This window comes from Acomys russatus, chromosome 17, assembly GCF_903995435.1.
Source record: "Acomys russatus chromosome 17, mAcoRus1.1, whole genome shotgun sequence".
In the NCBI taxonomy this organism is placed as follows: Eukaryota; Metazoa; Chordata; class Mammalia; order Rodentia; family Muridae; genus Acomys; species Acomys russatus.
Window position 1 is genome coordinate 30,632,030 of NC_067153.1, and position 20,295 is coordinate 30,652,324.

General features: G+C 40.9%; 1 protein-coding gene across 1 annotated transcript; it reads right to left on the reverse strand.

The window, feature by feature from the left end:
- Positions 1 to 508: 508 nt before the first annotated feature.
- Positions 509 to 20,022, reverse strand: Med30 (mediator complex subunit 30). The gene is made up of 4 exons (XM_051159691.1): positions 19,764 to 20,022; positions 13,552 to 13,710; positions 11,840 to 11,944; positions 509 to 660 (listed from the first exon to the last, which is right to left on the reverse strand). The coding sequence occupies exons 1-4, from the start codon at positions 19,938 to 19,940 to the stop codon at positions 565 to 567; spliced, it is 537 nt and encodes a 178-aa protein (XP_051015648.1). The 5' UTR covers positions 19,941 to 20,022; the 3' UTR covers positions 509 to 564.
- Between the last annotated feature and the right edge of the window lie 273 nt (positions 20,023 to 20,295).

The window sequence follows — 20,295 nt, forward strand, 5'->3', positions numbered from 1 at the left end:
GTATCTGTGACCAAATTGTACCTTCTTCAACTCATCTCTCTCATTTCAATCCAGAAAAACATTTTAAGAACATGATAAAGTAATTTCAGAACAACAAACTATTTTCTTATCTTAACTGTTTTGAAAATAAAATTTAATTAAAAACTGACCTGAAGTTGTAGTATTTTTAAAATTTTAGTTAATTTCCTTCAGAGAAAAACTTTGGTTAGTATTTTCAATATGCTAAAATATTTATACTTTACCTCTCTTTAAAAGGGCTAACTAAAACAAATAAAAACACTGTTTATGTTTTTATTTAAAATTTTTTTAAAACATTTAATTCATGAAGATTAACCAAAACTCACACCCTATCAAGGGCTATTACAATAATCTTTCATAAAACCAACAACATTTTAAAAAGGGGAATGCAGTAAATACTTTAAAGTGAAAACAGAAACTTTAGTGCCAGCCATTAAAATAAAGAGATAAATAATCTTTTCAAAGGAAGGAATACTCCGGGGGAGGGGCGGGGGGGGGGGAATCCAATTGGATCACTTGAGAAGAGCAGAAGATTTAAATATCAGTTTAGTTCCTCATTGCCAACATGGCATTTATGTCCCAGATGAGATTCCGTAATTGATCCATAATCTGCTTCAGCTGTTGATTCTTCTGTTTGAGTTTCTGTGAAAACAAAGGGATTTACAAGCAATGTGATATGAAATATATAGACTATGAAGTTAGAAGAAGCATAGCACGTTAGGACCCTAATGATCCAGACAGAAGCGAACCCAAATATTCCTGAAAACCAAAGGTCTCTGTCTTAGTTACTTTTCTATTGCTGTGAAAGGACAGCATGACCAAGGCAACAACTTATAGAGGAGTTTAGATGGGGCTGACAGTTCCAGAGCGTTAGGACCCATGACCATCAGTGGTGGGGAGAATGCCAGCAGGACACAGACATGGCACTGGAGCAGCAGCTGACAGCTCACATCTTGAGACAACCACTACCAGGCAAAGAGAGGAAGGGGGTGAGGCGCAGGCAGAGGTGCAAAAAAGGCAGACAGAGAGAGACACTGGGAATGGCATGAGTCTTTTGAAACCTCAAAGCCCACCCTTAGTGACACACCTCTTCTACCAAGGCCATAGTGCCCAAACAGTTTTACCAACTAGGGACCAAGTATTCAAATAAATGAGCCGGGGGCGGGGGGGGGGGTGTTTCATCCAACGCATCAGTTTCCACCTTTTCTGATCCCAATCTCTGACAGATACCTTGATTTCGAACTCGATTCCACAAGACCCCTGAGTCCTTCCTCCCATTCCATCATAAAGCATGTGACACAGTTAATTGTGATCAACCTAGTAGTTAGCTGCTGTAAGGGCAGTGGTACATAACTGTTGACACTACACTGTCCATCCAGATGCTATGAGTGATTGGAAGTTCAGCTCTTTACCAAGTAGAAATGGAGGACACTGGCTACATTGTTTTACCTCACAGCAGAAGGATGAAGGTAATCTCTGAGTCCACTCCTAAGAAGTCATGGGAGAACGAAAATGTTTGCTTTGTCTAAAATATTACAGTTGCCTGACACCGAATTAAGCATTTGACACATGTTGATGACAGGCACAGAATGGAAGTTGTCAATATAAAAAACATAAAGCATAATAAAAATATGGTGGTTGGTACAAAATTAGTCTTCCAGTAATGTAGCAGAAGCTACTGTCCTAAGATGAGGAATGGCCTCATCTAGAAGTGAGAGTGGCCTGGTAACAAGAAAAGTTCCCCGCAGTAAGATTTATGAACGCCTTGCACATGCCCCACCTCTCTATTTCCAGGTGCTACTAGAATATGGTCCACACATATCTTCAGAGTCCTGTCTTAAAGTTCTATGTGATAAAGATCAGTGTAGATAACACGTGACACAGGCAGACATTGTGGTTAGCATCTTTACCAGTTCTTAGGAAACATTAGATTCAGAGACACAATTCTTAATTAGATTATTTTTAAAGGAATGTATTTAACTGCCTCCAGGTAAACTATTATATGTATACTAGGAAGAGGTCTAAGATCTTGTTACTTTATTTGAAAAAAAAAAAAAAAAACAAGCTAAGATTAAGCGAAGTGCTTTTATTACTTGTATCAAAACTCAGAAGTCACAAACAGGAAGGTCACTAAAGGGGACATTAAACACATTCACTAGGAAGCAGAAAAGCAATTACAGACACTTTAATGATACTAATAACACTGATTTAAATTAAATTCATGTTTGAAAATAGGATAGCACAAGACTCAAGTCAGATGTTTCAAACACACAGGACTGACTCTCTCAGAACACCTAACTGTGCAGCACTCAGGCCTTGACTCTCAGAACACCCAACTGTGCAGCACTTAGGTCTTGACTCTCAGAACACCCAACTGTGCAGCACACAAATCTTGACTCTCTCAGAACATCCAACTGTCCAGCACTCAGGCCTTGACTCTCTGAGGACTTGAAAGGGTCTTTGGAAAAGAGGATTTATATATTAAGTCTCTTAGACCAGGTTTTCAGATAACCCATCTCACAGGAGAGTGGTATGGTCACTATTTAATGAAATCTACCACCGTTCTGGGACAGAAGAGGATGCATTCCTACCACAGAGACCCAGAGAAGGTCACTTCACATGGATGAACACCAAGCATGGCATCACACTGGTTGGCTGGCAATCTTACTCGCTGTCTTTACCTCTGTAACCTGTCATTTGATCCCAGGCTAAATTTTTCCCTCAGTTTCCTCACACACGAATGGGCTGGAGGTTTAAGGTCCTGAAAGCTGTACTCTCTGCCCAGCCACACAAAAAGTGATAGCTACACAAATTTGTGACTGAAAAGTACTGAGTTTGAGCTAACACATGGCTTCACAATGGTTCCAAGGTGGCTGGTCTTTAGGGACACTTAAGTGGCACATCACTGAGTCACTACTGCTGGCTGTGAATCTGGCTACCATAGTTTCCTTTTAAATTCCAGGAGCAATGTAAAAAATCATTATTGAGAAAGAACAGAAGGATGAACAGAAATATGAGTTGAAATTTTTAAAAAACTGATTTTGAAAGTGGGCGTGGTAGCTCACAGCTGCCTTCCCACCATCTGAGACACTGAAGGAGAATGAGGTCAGCTTGAGTTACAAAGTGAGTTCCACACCAGCCAAAGCTATATCATGGGACCCTTTCTCAAAAAAAAAAAAAAAAAAAAAAAAAAAAAAAAAAAAAAGAAAGAAAGAAAGAAAGAAAGAAAAAGAAAAGAATCATTTGAACTAGTACGTTGTAATATTACCTTGAATGTGATCACTTTGCTAAATTCAGAACCACAGTATCCAGCAGGAGGAAGGCACAGCCAGACTGTCCCCAGGATGGTGGCTGGTAGAGGATAAGGCAATTCAAAGGCAGATCCGGCCTCTGACAGAAAAGGCCAGCAAACCAAAGATTCTGCTTGGGATCTCAAAAAGCTGGTGGGGAGAAAAGACTTCAAGGACTTGGCTGTGATGATGGATAATGAAGACCACTCAAAGTGCTGAAGGGCAAACCATACAGTGAAAACAAAGTGCAAAGGCTGACTGCAGGTGTGATGATGTCAAAGCGGGCAGGATCAGGCACTTGGGTTTCAGAAGCAGCAGAGAGCCATCCAAGACAAAGCCTGATGAACAAGCCCAGCCTCCACACTGTCAATAAAAACTAAGGAACAATCCTGATCTTGGGTAGTTAACATCAGACGCCATTATAATCAGTACCCCAACAGCATCTGTAGAGGGCTCCCTCCATGGCACTGGCACAGGGTGTGAAGCCTGCCACTTAGATGGCTTTCAAGAAGAGCCATTTGTTGAATAGATTTGGCTTCTTTGTCAAAAATCAAGTGACCAAATGTGTTATTCATATCTGGGTCTTCAATTCGATTCCATTGATTCACCAGCCTATTGCTGTGCCAGTACCATGCTGTTTTAATTACTGTTGCTCTATAGTACAGCTTGAGATCAGGTATGGAGATTCCTCCAGAGGATCTTTTATTGTATAGGATTGTTTTTGCTATTCTGGGCTTTTTGTTTCTCCATATGAAGTTGAGAATTGATCTTTCAATATCTTCAAAATATTTTGTAGGTATTTTGATAGGGATTGCATTGAATCTGTAAATTGCGTTTGGTAAGATGGCCATTTTTACTATGTTAATTCTCCCGATCCACGATCAAGGTAGATCCCTCCATCTTCTGATGTCATCTTCAATCTCTTTCTTCAGAGGTTTAAAGTTTTTTTTTCGAATAAGTCCTTCACTTGCTTGGTTAGAGTTACTCCTAGATATTTTATATTGCTTGTGCCTATTGTGAAGGGTGTAGATTTCTTAAATTCTTCCTCTGCCTGTTTGTCATTTGTATATAGGAAAGCTACTGACTTTTTTGAGTTAATTTTGTATCCAGCCAATTTGCTGAAAGGTGTTTATCAGCTGTAGGAGTTCTCTGGTGGAGTTTTGAGGGTCACTTATGTACACTATCATATCATCTGCAAATAGGGATAATTTGACTTCTTCCTTTCCCATTTGGATCCCCTTGATCTCCTTTTGATGTCTTATTGCTCTGGCTAGAACTTCAAGAACTATATTGAAGAGATATGGAGAAAGTGGGCAGCCTTGTCTAGTCTCCAATTTTAGAGGGATTTCCTTGATTGAGTATCTCTCCATTTAATTTGATGTTGGCTATTGGCATGGTGTATATAGCCTTTATTATGTTTAGGTATGTGCCTTCTATTCCCGATCTCTCCAGAACTTTAAACATGAATGGGTGTTGGATTTTGTCAAATGCTTTTTCTACATCTAAGGAGATGATCATGTGGTTTTTCTCTTTCAGTTTGTTTATATGGTGGATTACATTGATAGATTTCCATATGTTAAACCATCCCTGCAAAACGATAGCATCTTCAACAAATGGTGCTGGTCTAACTGGATGTCTACATGTAGAAAAATGCAATTAGACCCATATTTGTCACCATGCACAAAACTCAAGCCCAAGTGGATTAAAGACCTCAACTTAAGACCAGGGACATTAAATTGGTTAGAAGAAAAAGTGGGAAGATCCTGGAACACATTGGCACAGGAGATACCTTCCTGAACAGAACACCAACAGCCCAGGCCTTAAAGTCAACAATTAGTAAATGGGCCCTCATGAGGCTGACAAGCTTCTGTAAGGCAGGAGACACTGTCAACAGAACAAAGCGACAGCCTACAGACTGGGAAAAGATATTCACCAACCCTTCATCTGACAAAGGTCTAATATCCAAAATATAAAAAGAACTCAAGAAATTAAACACCACCAAACCAAATAACCCAACTGAGAAATGGGGCTCAGAACTAAACAGAGAATTCTCAACAGAAGAATATTAAATGGCTGAGAAACACTTAAAGAAATGCTCAGCCTCGTTAGTCATCAGAGAAATGCAAATCAAAACGGCACTGAGATTCCATCTTACACCCATCAGAATGGCTAAGATCAAAAACTCAAGTGACAAAAAAAAAAAAAAAACTCAAGTGACACCACATGCTGGTGAGGATGTGGAGAGAGAGGAACACTCCTTCATTGCTGGTGCGAATGCAAATTAGTACAGCCACTTTGGAAATCTACCTGGTGCTATCTCAGAAAACTGGGAATAGGGCTTCCTCAAGACCCAGCTATTCCACTCCTTGGAATATACCCAGAAAATGCTCTACCACACAACAGGGACATATGCTCAACCATGTTCATAGGTGCCTTACTCATAATAGCCAAAATATGGAAACAGCCTAAATGCCCCTCAGTAGAAGAATGGATAAAGAAACTGTGGTATATCTACACTATGGAATACTATTCAGCTATTAAAAACAAGGAATTCCTGAAATTTGTGGACAAATGGATTGAATTAGAAATTATCATAATGAGTGAGTTCACCAGAAGCAAAAAGAGACAAATGGTATATACTCACTTATATCGAGACACTAGCCCAAGGGACAAGTCCCATGAAAGTCTTCACTTACCAGATAAGTGGGTCAGAGGGGAGGACATCCTATTGGGACTTTAGGTGAGAGAAGCATGGGAGAATGGGGAAATAGAAAGATCCAGAGGGTTCTGGAAACCTACAAGAACAACATAATGATGGGCAGATCTGGGTCCTGGGGTCCTGCTCAAACTATGGCACCACCCAAGGACAATACATGCAGTAAACTTCGAACCCCGACCCAGACGTAGCCGATGGACAGGACATTCTCCACCATTGAGTGGAGAGTGAGGTCTGACGTTCATATGGACTCTGATGCCCTATTTTTGACCATGTCCCCTTGATGGGGAGGCCCAGTGGCACTCAGAGGAAGGATAACAGGTCACCAAGAAGAGACTTAATACCCGATGAGCATATACAGGGTGAGGAGGTCCCCCTCAGTCACAGAGGGGAGGGGAGTAGGGGGGAAGCAGGAGGGAGGGAGGAATGGGAGGATACCAGGCATGGGCTAACAATTGAGATGTAATATGAATAAATTAATACAATATTTTTTTTAAAAAGAGCCATTTGTAAATGAGTTCTGATATGCTGGTCTTACTACCTCCTGAGAAATAAAGTTTGCCAAAGAATGGAGGATATTTCCAAGCTAAAACCAAAACATGGGCAATATTTTTTTAAGTGTAACACAAGGTATTTGGATAGTCTTACTAAGAAATGGCAAAGTTTTAATTAAAAAAAGTAGCACACAAGTGAAATATCTGGACTCAAAACACGCCATCCGACTGTCAACAGTGAAACTGACAGTTATGCTTATTAGTGGCTAAACTGTAAATACATTTTCATGACATAAGGTTTAATATATACAATCTTGCCACTGATTGATTTTAACAGAGGCTGACAGCTGCTATTTTCAAAATCCATCAGCTGTGCATAATTTGTTCCATTAACAGGTGAGTGTGTAAGGAAGTGGATCTTTACAAAGTATGTTTATGCTAAGCCATACCGTGTCATCTAATATTCATATAAAGGCTGTGACACTTGATATAAAAATGCTTTGGACTCAATTACATGTCAATCTTTTGATACAACCTGGGTACCTCTTTCAATTTCATTTCCCATCAATGGAGCACTATGAAGCAAAATGAAGCTCAATTCTGATGTTCCCAAAGTGGACAGTCCCAAACAAAAACTCCTCCTTTGCTTGGAAAACAGGGCTCAAGGATCACAAAAACAAGATGCAAACAGGAAAGTGTTGAAATAAAACAGAATCTGACCATTACAACTATGCTATTTCCTCTGCAGATGATTTCCATTAAATACTGAAGACCAAGTGCACGGCTCAAGGCTTCCTAGAACGACAATGGGACTGCTAAAAGATGCCATAGCAACCAGACTCACCTAAGTCAGCCTGCTGCTCTGCAACCTCTGCTACATGATGCAACAGCTGAAAACAAGCAGCCAGAGTAAAACCAGCCAGAGTAAAAAAGGCTACTATTTTGTTTATTTAGAATAAAGGCCATGTGTTAGACTGAAGTTCTGGATGTACTTTTAAGAAAGTTGTTACTGATTATACAGACCCATGAAGCATTATTTACAATATATCAAAATAGGGAACAGTACTTAGTCTTCTCTTTTTGTTTTTTGTTTTGTTTTGTTTTTCAAGACAGGCTTTCTCTGTGTACCATTGGCTGTCCTGGACTCACTTTACAGACCAAGCTGTCCACAAACTCTGCCTCCCTGAGTGCTGGGATTACATCACTGCACCCGGCTTCGAAAGATTTTGTTTGTTTTGTTTTTGAGACAGGTTGTCTCTGTGTAGCCTTGGCTCTCCTGGACTTCTTGTAGGCCAGGTTGGTCTTGAACTCACAGATATCTGCCTGCCTGAGTGCTGAGGTGCAGATCCCCATGCTTGGCTACAATATTCTTCTTTCTGTAAATATTTTCCTGCAAAGAGTGGCAGCTTCCTTTAGAGTTGTAGAATCTTAAGTTCTCATCCAACACTGGGTTACACACGGCAGGACTTCTGGCAGTCAGCAGCACATGGCATACAGCAGGAGCTCAGATACTTGACTATTAAAAGCAAAGTTAAAAATACATCCAACCAAGATGTTTTCTTCAAGGCTGTCAAATCAAATAGCCAAAACACTAAGACTGTAACATTTATATAATTCCTGATTTTGTCATGGTTCTTCTTGCTATAGGTAGTTTATTGTGTGTTTGTGTGTGTGTATAAAATAAATGTGTATGTAAAAATTTTAATTAAAAAAAAAAAAGAAGGATTCAGTTGGGAAAGGAAGGAGTATGTAGTTAAACATGGTATGAAACACTTTCTTTAGCTCTACAAAATCTTGGTCTGCTTTAACACTGATATCTACCATGAATATTTATAATTACTTATGAATATTGAATAACTTAGTGAAAACAAAAAGTTATTCTAAAGCCATCTCAAATATTTCAGAATGATTTTGGAGAGAACTACTTTTAGACTTTGAACAGCCAAATAAATCACAGCACAAAACACTGATATTTCCAAAATGTATACGTCAGACTCCTATTGTAAAACCAAATACTAGTGGTCTAACAATATAGAATAAAAGGACTCCTAATGATCTTTGGCTATACTCATATGCCAGTGCCTTATTCAGCTATGATCAGAGAAGTTTCCTCCTGCAGCAGATGGGAACAAACGCAGAGTCCTTCAGCCAGACATCATACAGAGAGATAGAGCAACCTTGGAAGGTACACCTCTAAATGAGATGTCTCCATCAAGGCCCACCCCTCAGAGCTCAGGGAACCCCACCAAAGAGCAGGCAGAACCAGTGTGAGAGCCAGAGTCGATGAAGGACACCAGAAGAAGCTCTAGTTCAACACAGTGAAGCTCAGACAAACTAACTGGGACTGAAGCAGCATGGGGGGCTGACCCGACTCCACACCAGGTCCTCTGAGGATACACTATAGTTTTCAGTTTAGGATTTTTATGGAACTCCTGAGTGTGCAAACGAATGTGTCTCTGATTCGTTTGCCTTCTATTGGGCTTTTTTTTTCCTTCTATTTGTTTCCCTTGTCCAACTTCATTGTATCGCTTTGTTTTACCTTAGTCTATTTTACTTTCCTGTGTTTGGCTGTCATCTTGTAAGCTTTTTCTTTTCTAGCAAGAGACAGACACGTAGTGGGTCTGATAAGATGGAAGGCATGGAGGAACTTGGAGGGTTAGAGAGAGAAAGAAAACTGTAATCAGAATATTTTTATGAGAAGAGAACCTATTTCAACAAAAGGTAAATATACTATAATAAAGTAATGCTAAATAAAAAAACATATCCAACAGAAAACTTATAAAACCTCAGAGATGAAAACTTAAAATCCTTGGCAATCATTTCAAAACTTGTTCTTTGTGTTTTGCTATTGCTATTGTTGAATGCTGCCATTCAGCTTTAAAAGCAGACATGGCTATTATTTTAAAGTATTCGTTTACATGCTTCATAGCCATAATAGGCGGCAATAGTTAGCATGCTCTAGTATTACCATAATAGGCGGCAATAGTTAGCCCGCTCTAGTATTACCAGTTACAACCGTTCAGGTAAGTACCTGCCAAAGCCTCATGTGCTGAAGACTTGGTCCAAGGCCCTGGCCCTCATGGTGGAGAGAACCAATACCCTCACCCGCCTCCCCACCCCAACTGCCCTCTGACCTGGACATCCTTGCTTTGCAGCAGTGAGTTTTACTCTCTTTACCTTCCTGGCGTGAAATTGAAGCTAACCAAATTTTAGTCCCTTTCTTTGGCATCTGGTCACCATCATTCACAGGTGCCCAAAATTTACAACAGGGGCTGGAGAGATTACACAGTGGGTAAAGGGTGTGCTTTGTAAACATGAAGATCCATGCCTGGCTCCCCAGCACTGACATAAGTCAGGCGTGTCCCGGTACATCTATAACCCTAGTGTAGAGGTGAGGGTCTCATGGGCTTGCTGACCAACTGTTCTAGCCAAAACATGAAGCTCCAAGTTCAGGTGGCCCTGCCACAAGAGAATAAGGTAGACTGGGCATGAAGGTGTACACCGCTAATCCCAGATCTCAGGAGGCAGAAGTAGGCAGACCTCTGAGTTTGAGGCCAGCACAGTTTATAAAGAGAGTTCCAGGACAGCCACATCTACACAGAGAAACCCTGTTTCTGCTTCCCAAGTGCTGGGATTACAGGCATGAGCCACCGCGCACAGTTCTTTTTTTCTAATTTTTAAACATAATTATTAACTCTGAATATGCAGTAGTGTAAAATTAGTTAATTCCCCCAAACTTTCCATTTCTAAAGATTAATTTTCCACACAATCCCTTTCCTGTCATATTAAATTCTCATATTCATCAGCAAAGCTGGTTTTTTTGGCTATTATTTTACCAATCTGTTTATTCCTGGGCCAGCATTACATGCTTATGTATGCCTTTATAAAATGCTTCACATTAAATTTTAATTTTTGAAGCAAAACAATCCTGCATTATTAATCTAATTTATTGGATTTCTGAAGTGTATTTTTGTACATTTTCAGAAGAAATTTTTCACTTTGATTTTGATGTTACTCATTTTTGTCAAATATTGTACTAAAAGTTTCCTTTTCTTTCTTTCTGGTTTGTTGCTGTTGTTGTTCTTTTCACACTTTCATGTAAAGTATCACTTGGATTTGGATTATTCTGCACAAAATTATGAAGTAATTAATACTGGTGTTTTTATAGTATTTATCGCTCTCCCAAGAACTCTATATGTTCATTTTAATTATTAAAAAATTATTTGGTGCATCTTAACAAGGCCAGTTACTGTTACAGTTCCTCCCCACTTAAGTCTGCAGCAACCGTGACGAGAGCTTCAAAGGGAGTTCTATGGCTTACAGCCCTGGAACTGCATGGTTTTAGTCTGGTCTGAAACACTTACTTTACAGAACTTTTTATAGACTCTACTTGTTTACCAGGTGAGTTTTTCTGAACATGCTAACAGGCTTGTGGATAACTCCTATTTTTGAGCACTTGTTTGTTGTCTTTTTGAGTGAGTTATAACTTCTACAATAGTTACAAACACACTGGGAAATTTTATTATATGGCATTCTAAATAGGAATATGTTTATACTATACTTAAATAGAAACTATGGCTATTTATGAAAAATTAAAAGGGAAAAAGAAAAACTTTGTTCTTGTTTCAAATACTGTGTCAGCACAAGTGTACTGGACTATACTAAACGGTCTTTTAGCACCTGAGAGCAAACGCTTTCCAAGGTACCTGACAGTCTATATTACGTACATGAAGCGAATCACCTCTCCCCAGCTCTGTTTAGCTCTGGTAGATTGTTAACACCTTGGTAGATTCTATCAAGGAGAACGAAGATGTCAGGGTGCTCTGTGTTTGTACGTGAAGGAGGGAGGCTGGTAGCTTACTCAGTAGCTTTTGGTGGGCGAGGCCACATCTCCACCACAGAACGAACCCCCAACTCTCTTCTACTGTTCTGTTTCGTGAGAACTATCTGAAGTTCAATTCTCAGTGAGACCCTCTTGGGCTGGAGGTAGAACAATGTTGTCATAACGCCTGTGATTTCTGAGTCACAGGCCGAGGCAATCACGCTCCCTGCTGGCAGGTTTTCATCATTTGCTGTCACACAGAAAGGCACAGTTCAGTTCAGGGACATGAACAGCCTCTCTGAGGGCTTTGCTGAGTGACTCCACGAGACTTCCCTACTCTTCAGACGCTCACCTTTCATCTCTGGCCTTGCTCTGAACAGGTGCATCTGCCACAAAAACACCACCACCAGGCAACTCCAAAATTCAAACTATGTTTTAGAGTTATGCTAGGTAATTTAAGAACTCTGAAATATAAAAATTGTGCAAACTAATAACTTACTTTATTTACTTCCGCAATTTCTCGTCTCTCTTCGCTAGCAAAGCGAGGTGGGCCAGTCCGGTCATCATTCTTTGAGCCATCCTCATCCACATATGGAATAAGTTGCTGGAAGTGACGAAGAGAAGTATAAAGTGCAAGCCAGATATGTGAATTAGACTACGAGAGAGACCACATCAGCTTCTAGTCCATGTGAGGTAGACTGCTACAGAGACTGCTTCAGCTCAGACTCTGTTGTAAAACATTTTTAGTGCTTTAAAAATAAATTATTTTCAGACAAAGGCCTGAAACAGCAGCTTTGAAAGCTTATCATTTCAGTGTATTTTATGAACCAGATGTCAGCTTTCACTAACAAAACATCATATATACAAAAATTAAAGGAAGAGGGCAGAGGTCATGGATTTGAGGGGAGGCAAGGCCAGGGGTGAGGTGGGCACGTGAGAAGGAATGGGGGGAGGAAAAGGAAATGGGAAGGTGATGTAATTATATTTTAACTTCAAAATTAAAAAATAAAAATAAAAAGATTAACCTCCAAAAGACCTTGGTTTCCTAATAAAATTTACTGTTAACTAAAAATAACAATAATAACAAAACTCACCCTCCCCTCAAAGGAAAAAAAAAAACCTAGTGGACGTCACATATTAGGTACCACTCTAGTCATTCAGCCAGCAAATATGCAATTGCTAGGTGCTGGCTGAAACACTGTAAGTAAGATGGAGCTCCTGCTCTCAGTCAGTCCAGTTAAAAAGCAAGTCAGGCTTCCTATACACTACAAGAAAGGACATGTGTATGCAAATGTCACTGACATCACTGAGAACTCCAGTGGCTGCGGAACTTCTTATTGGTCTGAATTTCTTTTAGTTGTGAGAATTTTTTAAATAAGATAAAAAAAATTTACAGAGCAATGGCACTTCTGGCAGAAATCTGGCTAATTATCTGTGGCCTTAAATGTGGCTGACATTAGGAACCAGCCAGTCTTCTGCCATCACATTTTGTCCTGAAGAAACAGTCAACGTAGTGTCCACATGGCACATGGTTTTTTGTATTCTCGGCCCACATATCGACCCAGATGACACGCGTCCTCTCTCCTCGGCTCCTGCAGAACTCTTTTTAGACAGCCTTGTCCTGACTCTTCTGCCTCCTGTTTATTCCTCCAACTGCTGCATATGCTTTTCTTCCTCTATCGCTTTCCTATGTTCTGGCCTCTAACATTTGGTGACAAACAACAATGTCTCAACCCTTGATTCCATCCCCTTCCCAGTCACCGCCTTCCTCTCACATTTAATATATAGTTCTTCAAAGACCGATCTCCAACTGCTGGCTTCAGCTCATTACTTCCTGTTTAATCTTAAATCTGATGTTTAGCTATGACCATGTCGATGAGGGTCTACTCAAATACATCTTGTCTCAGCAATGGTAAAAGCTGCTACTAATAACTAAATATTTCTTCTAACAATAATAAAAGAAATCACTGTCATTAAAATCACAACACAGAAACATGGCTACCAGCCTGGAAAACAAATGCTACAAAAATCATTAATGAAAAAAAAAAAAATGCACATCTATATTCACATTTTCATCTCTTCTCAGAAGTAAAGAAATAATAATAATATTAAAAATGAGGTACATTGCTAAAAGGCGAAAGGGAGGAGGAATTACAGACGTAGTGACCATTCTGGGCCTCTGACGTGCATGCCCCTGTCACAGAAACTCACCTCAACGGGAATGGGGTCCATCCCGCCGCAGTTCTCATTACATTTGTCATAGACCAACCGCAGCTTCCTGAAGAGAATAGACAGTTGGCGAAGATGGTCCTGTAGCTTTGTTAACCGGTCTTGGTAAGTTCCAGTATGGTAAGTGACACCATTTGGCAGCTTGGCAGGCAAAAGAAAACAAAAATATTGAAATTTTAGAAGTAGCCCATATGTATTTATTAGCAACTTGGCACACATTAATTAGTCCTTTAATGTCATAAATGGAGAAATTTAATACCACTAATCACATAAAAGTAGCAAGCTGCACGTATATTATGTATATTATATACGTGTATCTAGAAGCTTAGGGTTTTGTTTTGCAGAAACAGAAGAATATGTTCTTATATTTCTAAAAGCATTTGTAAAATATCTTAACTATAACAATAAAGAGAGTAAGATGTGCAAAACTACAAACTAAAATATAAACCACCAAAGTTTATTTAAAAAATCATTAACAGACGATGTGGGTACAAGTGAACATAGACTCAAACATTATTAATACATCATTGCAAATAACAAGTACGATGATATCTATCCCTAGTCAGCCAGGCCTGGTAGTGTAGGCCTGTAACCTCCCTCAGAGGGGTCACATGTTCAAGGCCAGCCTGCTACATAAAGCAAATTCAAGGCCAGCTTGGGGAAATATATAAGACCATGTTTCAGAACAGAAAGTGAAAGGCAGGCAGGTAACACAGCTCTGGTAAATCATCTGCCTCATATACACAAGGCCCTAGGAACAATCGCTGGGGTATAAGTATTGAAGCTAATTAATTAATGACATTTTTTTTCAAAGTAGTCATAAGTATTCATTCAAATAATAATAAAGTGGCATACAAATGGAATTTGAGTAGGCTTGAATAACTTGTTTCTCATTCTCAGGGTGCCTTTTGTAATTGTTAGTTTCTCAGTTCAGAGACAGCTCTTTTGAAATTGCTGAATTACTTATAGTTTTATGCATCCTCAACATTAATATATTTTAAAATGCCTCAGTGAAGTGTGATGAAATTGCAAGGGCTTTTTGTTTACCTTTTAAAATAAGACGGCATTAGAAGGGCTCAAAATTCCATATAGTGTAGAATTTCCCCTAAGAGCTCTGTTTACAGAGGTTTACAGGCACCAACAGCAGAGAAACAGTTAGAGGGCCCTGCTTTGCTCTCTGAATGATAGTAAGGTTGTGACGATTACATCTCACTTAGAGAAGCACCAGGCTCCTGAATCGTGGCATGCTACTGAGTTTGCAACTTTGCTGTACGTAGGAAAAACTGGAACTCCTCTTTGTGACATACTTAGGACATGGGTTTTAGTGTACAGTCTGAATAATTTTAATGAGCATTTCACAAGTCTGTGCTTGTGTGTTCATGAGATGTGCGTGACAGGGACAGAAAGACTGATGGGTCTTATTATGAAGAAAAGCAATCTTGTTGAAATGCAAAGAATTATCCACCGGAAATCTGCCGACTTAGTAAGTTTGGATATTAGCTTTTGTATAACATCAGCTTACTACTCACCTTTCGCACGTCAAGCATTGCTCTGGACTTGAGAGTGGCAGTAAAATGAGTGATGAGGCTTCCATACTCTACAGAACTTATGGTAATAGCACCTAAGATTCCTTGCTGCATGCTGTGTGTAGCTACTCAGCTGGAAAGCTCATCAATAACCATCTCCCTCATGAATATGGATGAAACCTCATAAATATATCACACTCCCAGATACTCAAAATGCATTCAACTAAATTCATCATCTATTCTTATAGTCAAATTCCCCATATATGAAAAACATATTTAGGTTATAAAGTCAGAATCATGATTGATGTGCAGGCATTGGAGGAAGTCCCACTAAGGTCAGGAACAGAAAAAGACAGACATTGAGAACACAGTTAAGGTTGAGGCATTCTGCTGCGGAGGAGCTAGCCAGGGTAACCAGAGAGGAGAAAGGCGGAAACACTAACAGTGAAGCAGTACAGCAATCACTGTTGACGTCATAACCAGCCACTGATGGTATACCAATTCCCTAAGGAGGGAGGTATAAAATTAACAAAGAGGAAGGTATAATAGCTTTGCTTTCATTTCTAGAAAGAAAATGAAAAATCAAGGACCTATTACAATAGCAATAAAAATAAATAAGTAAAATATCTAGGAATAAACTTAGGAAAAAAAAAAACCTTAAAATGCGAACAAGAAAAAGGCATTCCGTGTTCTTGGTTACTAAGACTTAATGTAGCAATATCAGGGTTTTCTATGCCGAAAAGCTAATGATACCACTGACAGATTTTTCTTGTTTTTCTGGATCTAAGATGTATATGGAAAAGTAGACAAAGAACACTTATTCTGTAATAGAATATAAAAACGCCATAGAAACTCGAAGAAGATATGAGAATAAGGAACAGATCATCAAAGACAGGGAAGGAATTAACACCCAGACAGACACATCTGCAAGAAGTTGTACCTGAGCCAACAGAGGAGCTGGGTCAGCTCGCTTGCTTTCTTTTTCTTTATTCTTCTCACACACAACACATCCCGACCACAGCCTCTCCTCCCTGCACTCCTCCTAGTCTCCCTCCTCACCAGCCCTTGACACCAGATCCACTCCTCTTCCTTTCTCTTCAGAAAAAAAGCACGCCTCCCAGGGATGTCCACTGAACATGGTTTAGCACGTTACCATAAGACTAGGCACAAACCCTCATACCAAGGCTGAACAAGGCAGCCAGTGGGAAGAAAGGGTCCCAAGAGCAGGCTAAAGAGTCAGAGACAGCCCCACTCCTGTTGTTAGGAGGGCCACAAGAACCACAAGCTAAGCAAGCACAGCGTGTGCGCAGAGGACCTAGTGCAGACCCATGCAGGCTCCGTGACTCTCACACTGTGAGCCCTGCTTAGTTGAAGTTAGCTATTTCGAAAAGGTCCTCATCAGGTACAGTTGCTCCTCTGTGTGGGACATTTTCATTTGTTCCAGCATAAGAGTGAGAAATGTAAAGCAGCATAAAGGCTCTAAGTATTCCATGCAGTTGAATACTATAAGGTATAAAAAAGGGAGTATTTTCCATATACATATGAATAAGTTCCAAAACATCTCAAATGAAAGAGACAAAGTACAAAATAGTATGCACATCATGCTGTTATCTGTGCAAACCGGGCAGGGGTGATGGGATGACACATACACAGACTTGATTAAATATGCAAAGAACATTTGGAAGATAACTATAAACAGTGGCTAGAATCCTTAGCAGCCATTGCTTTCAGAGAGGGATTAGGTACCTACCAGACAGGGAATAGGAAGGAGAATGCTCACTGCAGTGTGTTGTTATTCCTAAATTATGAATATATTTATGTAGCCAACATATGAAATAAAAGATTAAAAGGATAATCAAAGCAATGCTATTTTCCACAGGGATTCTTAATCTGGGATTTAGCAATATTGGGCAGATACTTCTTAACACCTTGAAAACTTTCTTCTCAAAATGTACTTAGTATTTTTTACCCTAAGGAAAGTCTACAGTTTTCAGAATCTTGAGCAGCTAAAGGGCATCTACTACAAAAAGAGCCATTTCTCTCAAGGAAACCAACTTTAGCAGTGTGTAAGTATGCTGCGTCCCTTTCATGGACTAATACAGACGGGATGAGGTCCTCTTCATAGGCTTTGCTCCTGTGAATACAGAGTTTCCTTAACTCTAAAATAGGAATCAAAAATACCTATTGAAATTCTCCCTACAACGAGGTACCTGGCCAAGAAAAGTAATTGATAGGTGTTTAATGATCTATGACCATACCTGCTTATACAAGCTTATACAAGCTCTAATTCAGATGCTGGCACAGGGCAGGCTGCGTGCTATATCCTGAGACAATCTGTAATACACACTCCAGTCATTTTCGTTATGAATCTGTTCACCTGAAACCGCCAAAGAATTTCAATCTTCTCTTTTGAGTCCATTTATCACGATGCTATCTTTGTATGACATTTCACACTAAGTTACTGGCACAGCACTAAAAGATTCCCACAAAACAGAATCACTTTTATAAAAATGGGAGATAAACATCTCAACTATCTCGTCTTAAAGCAAACAAACAAACAGACAAAAGCAATAAAGCACTCCTCAGGGCACCTGTAGAAGTAAAAGTTGCTAGGAGTCTTAAGCCATGGCTTCAGTTATACCCCACTGAGTAGCTTTGCAGCAGTCAGTTTACCTTGATGATCCAGAGAATCCTCATCCGAAGGACGAAGATGCTTTCTGCATCATGCAGTGTTGGGGAAGGCAAGCACTGATAATGACTTCCTACCTGTACTCAAACAGTCTGGCTATCTGATGCCAGAAGATGGATGTAGACCCAAACTCATCGCATTTATCACCCCTCCAGAATTTAGACAGATTGTAAAATAAGGGAAACGTCAAAGAGTAACACTTCTAGAGAAAATAGCCACTGTTTTGGGGTTACAAAAAAAGAATTTTAAGGTTGACACCAAAAACAAGAGCCATAGAAGAACAAAGCAACAAGTGAGGTCCCATCAAAATTATAAAATGTCTGCTCCTCAAAAGACGTTTTGACAGGGCGTGCTAGTGCACGCCTTTAATCCCAGCACTCAGGAGGCAGAGGCAGGTGGATCCCTGTGAGTTCAAGGACAGCCTGGTCTACAAAGCCAGTCCAGGACAGCCAAGGGTACACAGAGAAAGCCTGTCTTGAAAAACAAAACAAAACAAAAAGACGTTTTGAAGAAAAGGAAGTCAGAGGCACAGACTGACAGAAGGGCCCAGCAAAGTAAAAAGACACAACAGTAACAAATGATGGTGAACACGAGAGAAAGCAGAGCCCTCAGATACAATTGCTGATGGAAATACAGGTGGATCAGCCACATTCAAACAAAACAAAACAAAAAACCCTTAACAAGTTAACAGATATATAGGTGATTCACTAACTACCATGTACCATCTGAAATACATGGCCAGACAAAAACAAATGTTGACAATATTTATAAGGGCAGCCCTGTTTCTAAGGGCTCCAGAGTAGAAACAACCCAAACATGCAGCCACAAGATGAACAAAAGCAAAAGCTGCCATGTACTCATTCCACAACATAGTAAGAATGCCATGTACTCATTGCACAAAATTGTAAGAAAAAGAAATTACATATAAGTGTGTGCTGAAAGAACCTCGACCTACCGCGCTCACACGCTACGGGGTTTCTATCAGATAAACCGGAAAATGCTACCTTTCAGTGGCTCCATGGGGACGGAGGTAAGCATGGTCACAGGGATGTAAAGAAACTTCTTAGGTAAAGGCTATTTTCATTACTGTGACTATCGACTAAGTCACAAGTATATTCCTAAATATGTCAAAGCTTCACATTAGCGCAGCTGACTGTAATCTAGGCAAACCTAGAAAGGAGGGACACTATTGCCTGAATTCTTTAGCTTCTGCACATCCCTTTCAGGAGAAATTCTGCTCTGAAAAATTTTAAGTAATTTTAAAAGGCAAGTATGGTGTGACTCATTTATACTCTGAAAAACGCAACGTTCATAAAATACCCGCACAAGGCGTTCCAATCTAGAAAGGGTGCCTTAAATACCACCAACTAGGTCCAAGATCTTTGGGGACAGGCACACACTAGTGATACTTTGGGGGTGATGGTAAAGGTTATCACATCTGATGACTCCGAGGTAGGAGGATGGGACAGACACACGTTAATGACATTTCTGGGGGTAATGGGCATAGCCAGTCCAAGAGTAGCCTGGGGTGAGGGGAAAAATGGGGGTGACCATGTCTGGAATCGCTCAGGCCAAGAGGCTGACTCATCCCCCCAGGGTGGGGGTCGGGGGAGAGGGGTACTGGGTGTAATGAGGGTATCCATCTGAGGTATCCCTGGGCAGGGGACAGATGCATGCTGGGGACATTGGGTGTAAGGGGGTGTGTCCATACCTGAGGGTTTTTCCAGGGCATGGGACAGACACAAGCAGGGAGTACTAGGGATAGACACTTGGTGTCTGTGTACATGGGTGCACAGGGGGACGGCCACCCTGAGGTCTTCCAGGTCAGGGTTAAGGAGTGGTTCACAGCTGAGGTCTCCCAGGGCAAAGGACAGACACCTAATGAGAAACCTGGGGTGTAGAGGCGACGTGACCACCCTCACCCTGAGGTCCACCCGGGGAGGCACCCTTTCACTAGCTCTCTCACTCCAGGTTCCCACCTGCATGTTCCTGAGCAGCTGGAAGATCTCCATAGTGCGGTACACGATGTCCTGCACCGTCTCCTGCCCGATGCGGCACAGCGTGGCCGTGTTGACCTCGCGGGCGGCCTGCTGAGCCTGCGGGCCGCCGAAGGGCCCGGACGCCATGCCCCCGGGCGCCAGCGGAGGGGTGGACATGACACGCGGCGGCTGCGGTCCGGCTGGGGGCCACTCAGCCGATTTCAAACAAGCGGCGCCACTTCCGCCCGCCGCGACGTAAGCGTCGTACCGGAAGACCTGGGAGTCCGTCACCACGCGAAGCCTGACGCGATTGGACTACGCGCTCCGGAGAGGCAAGACGGACATGGAAATAACCAATCAACAGTAGAGTTTTGTGCAGGGGGCGGTACCAGTGATGGCTGGGATGGGCTATCCCAGAGTTCTGTCTGCTGGTAGTCTTTGAATTACGGGTCTAGGTGGTTCTCTGCTTTTGTATTGGGTTCTTGCAGATCTCCCCCCCCCCCCCTTTTTTTAATAACAAACCTAGGGGGCG

Bases quoted from the DNA above. Each gene is read 5' to 3' on its own strand.
- Med30 (XM_051159691.1), bottom strand. From the start codon at position 19,940: ATGTCCACCCCTCCGCTGGCGCCCGGGGGCATGGCGTCCGGGCCCTTC. The intron at 13,711-19,763 runs GTGGGAACCTGG...TTGCCTGCCAAG, and splicing joins AGCTGCTCAGGAACATGCAG to CTGCCAAATGGTGTCACTTA. The intron at 11,945-13,551 runs GTGAGTTTCTGT...CGTCACTTCCAG, and splicing joins TGGACCCCATTCCCGTTGAG to CAACTTATTCCATATGTGGA.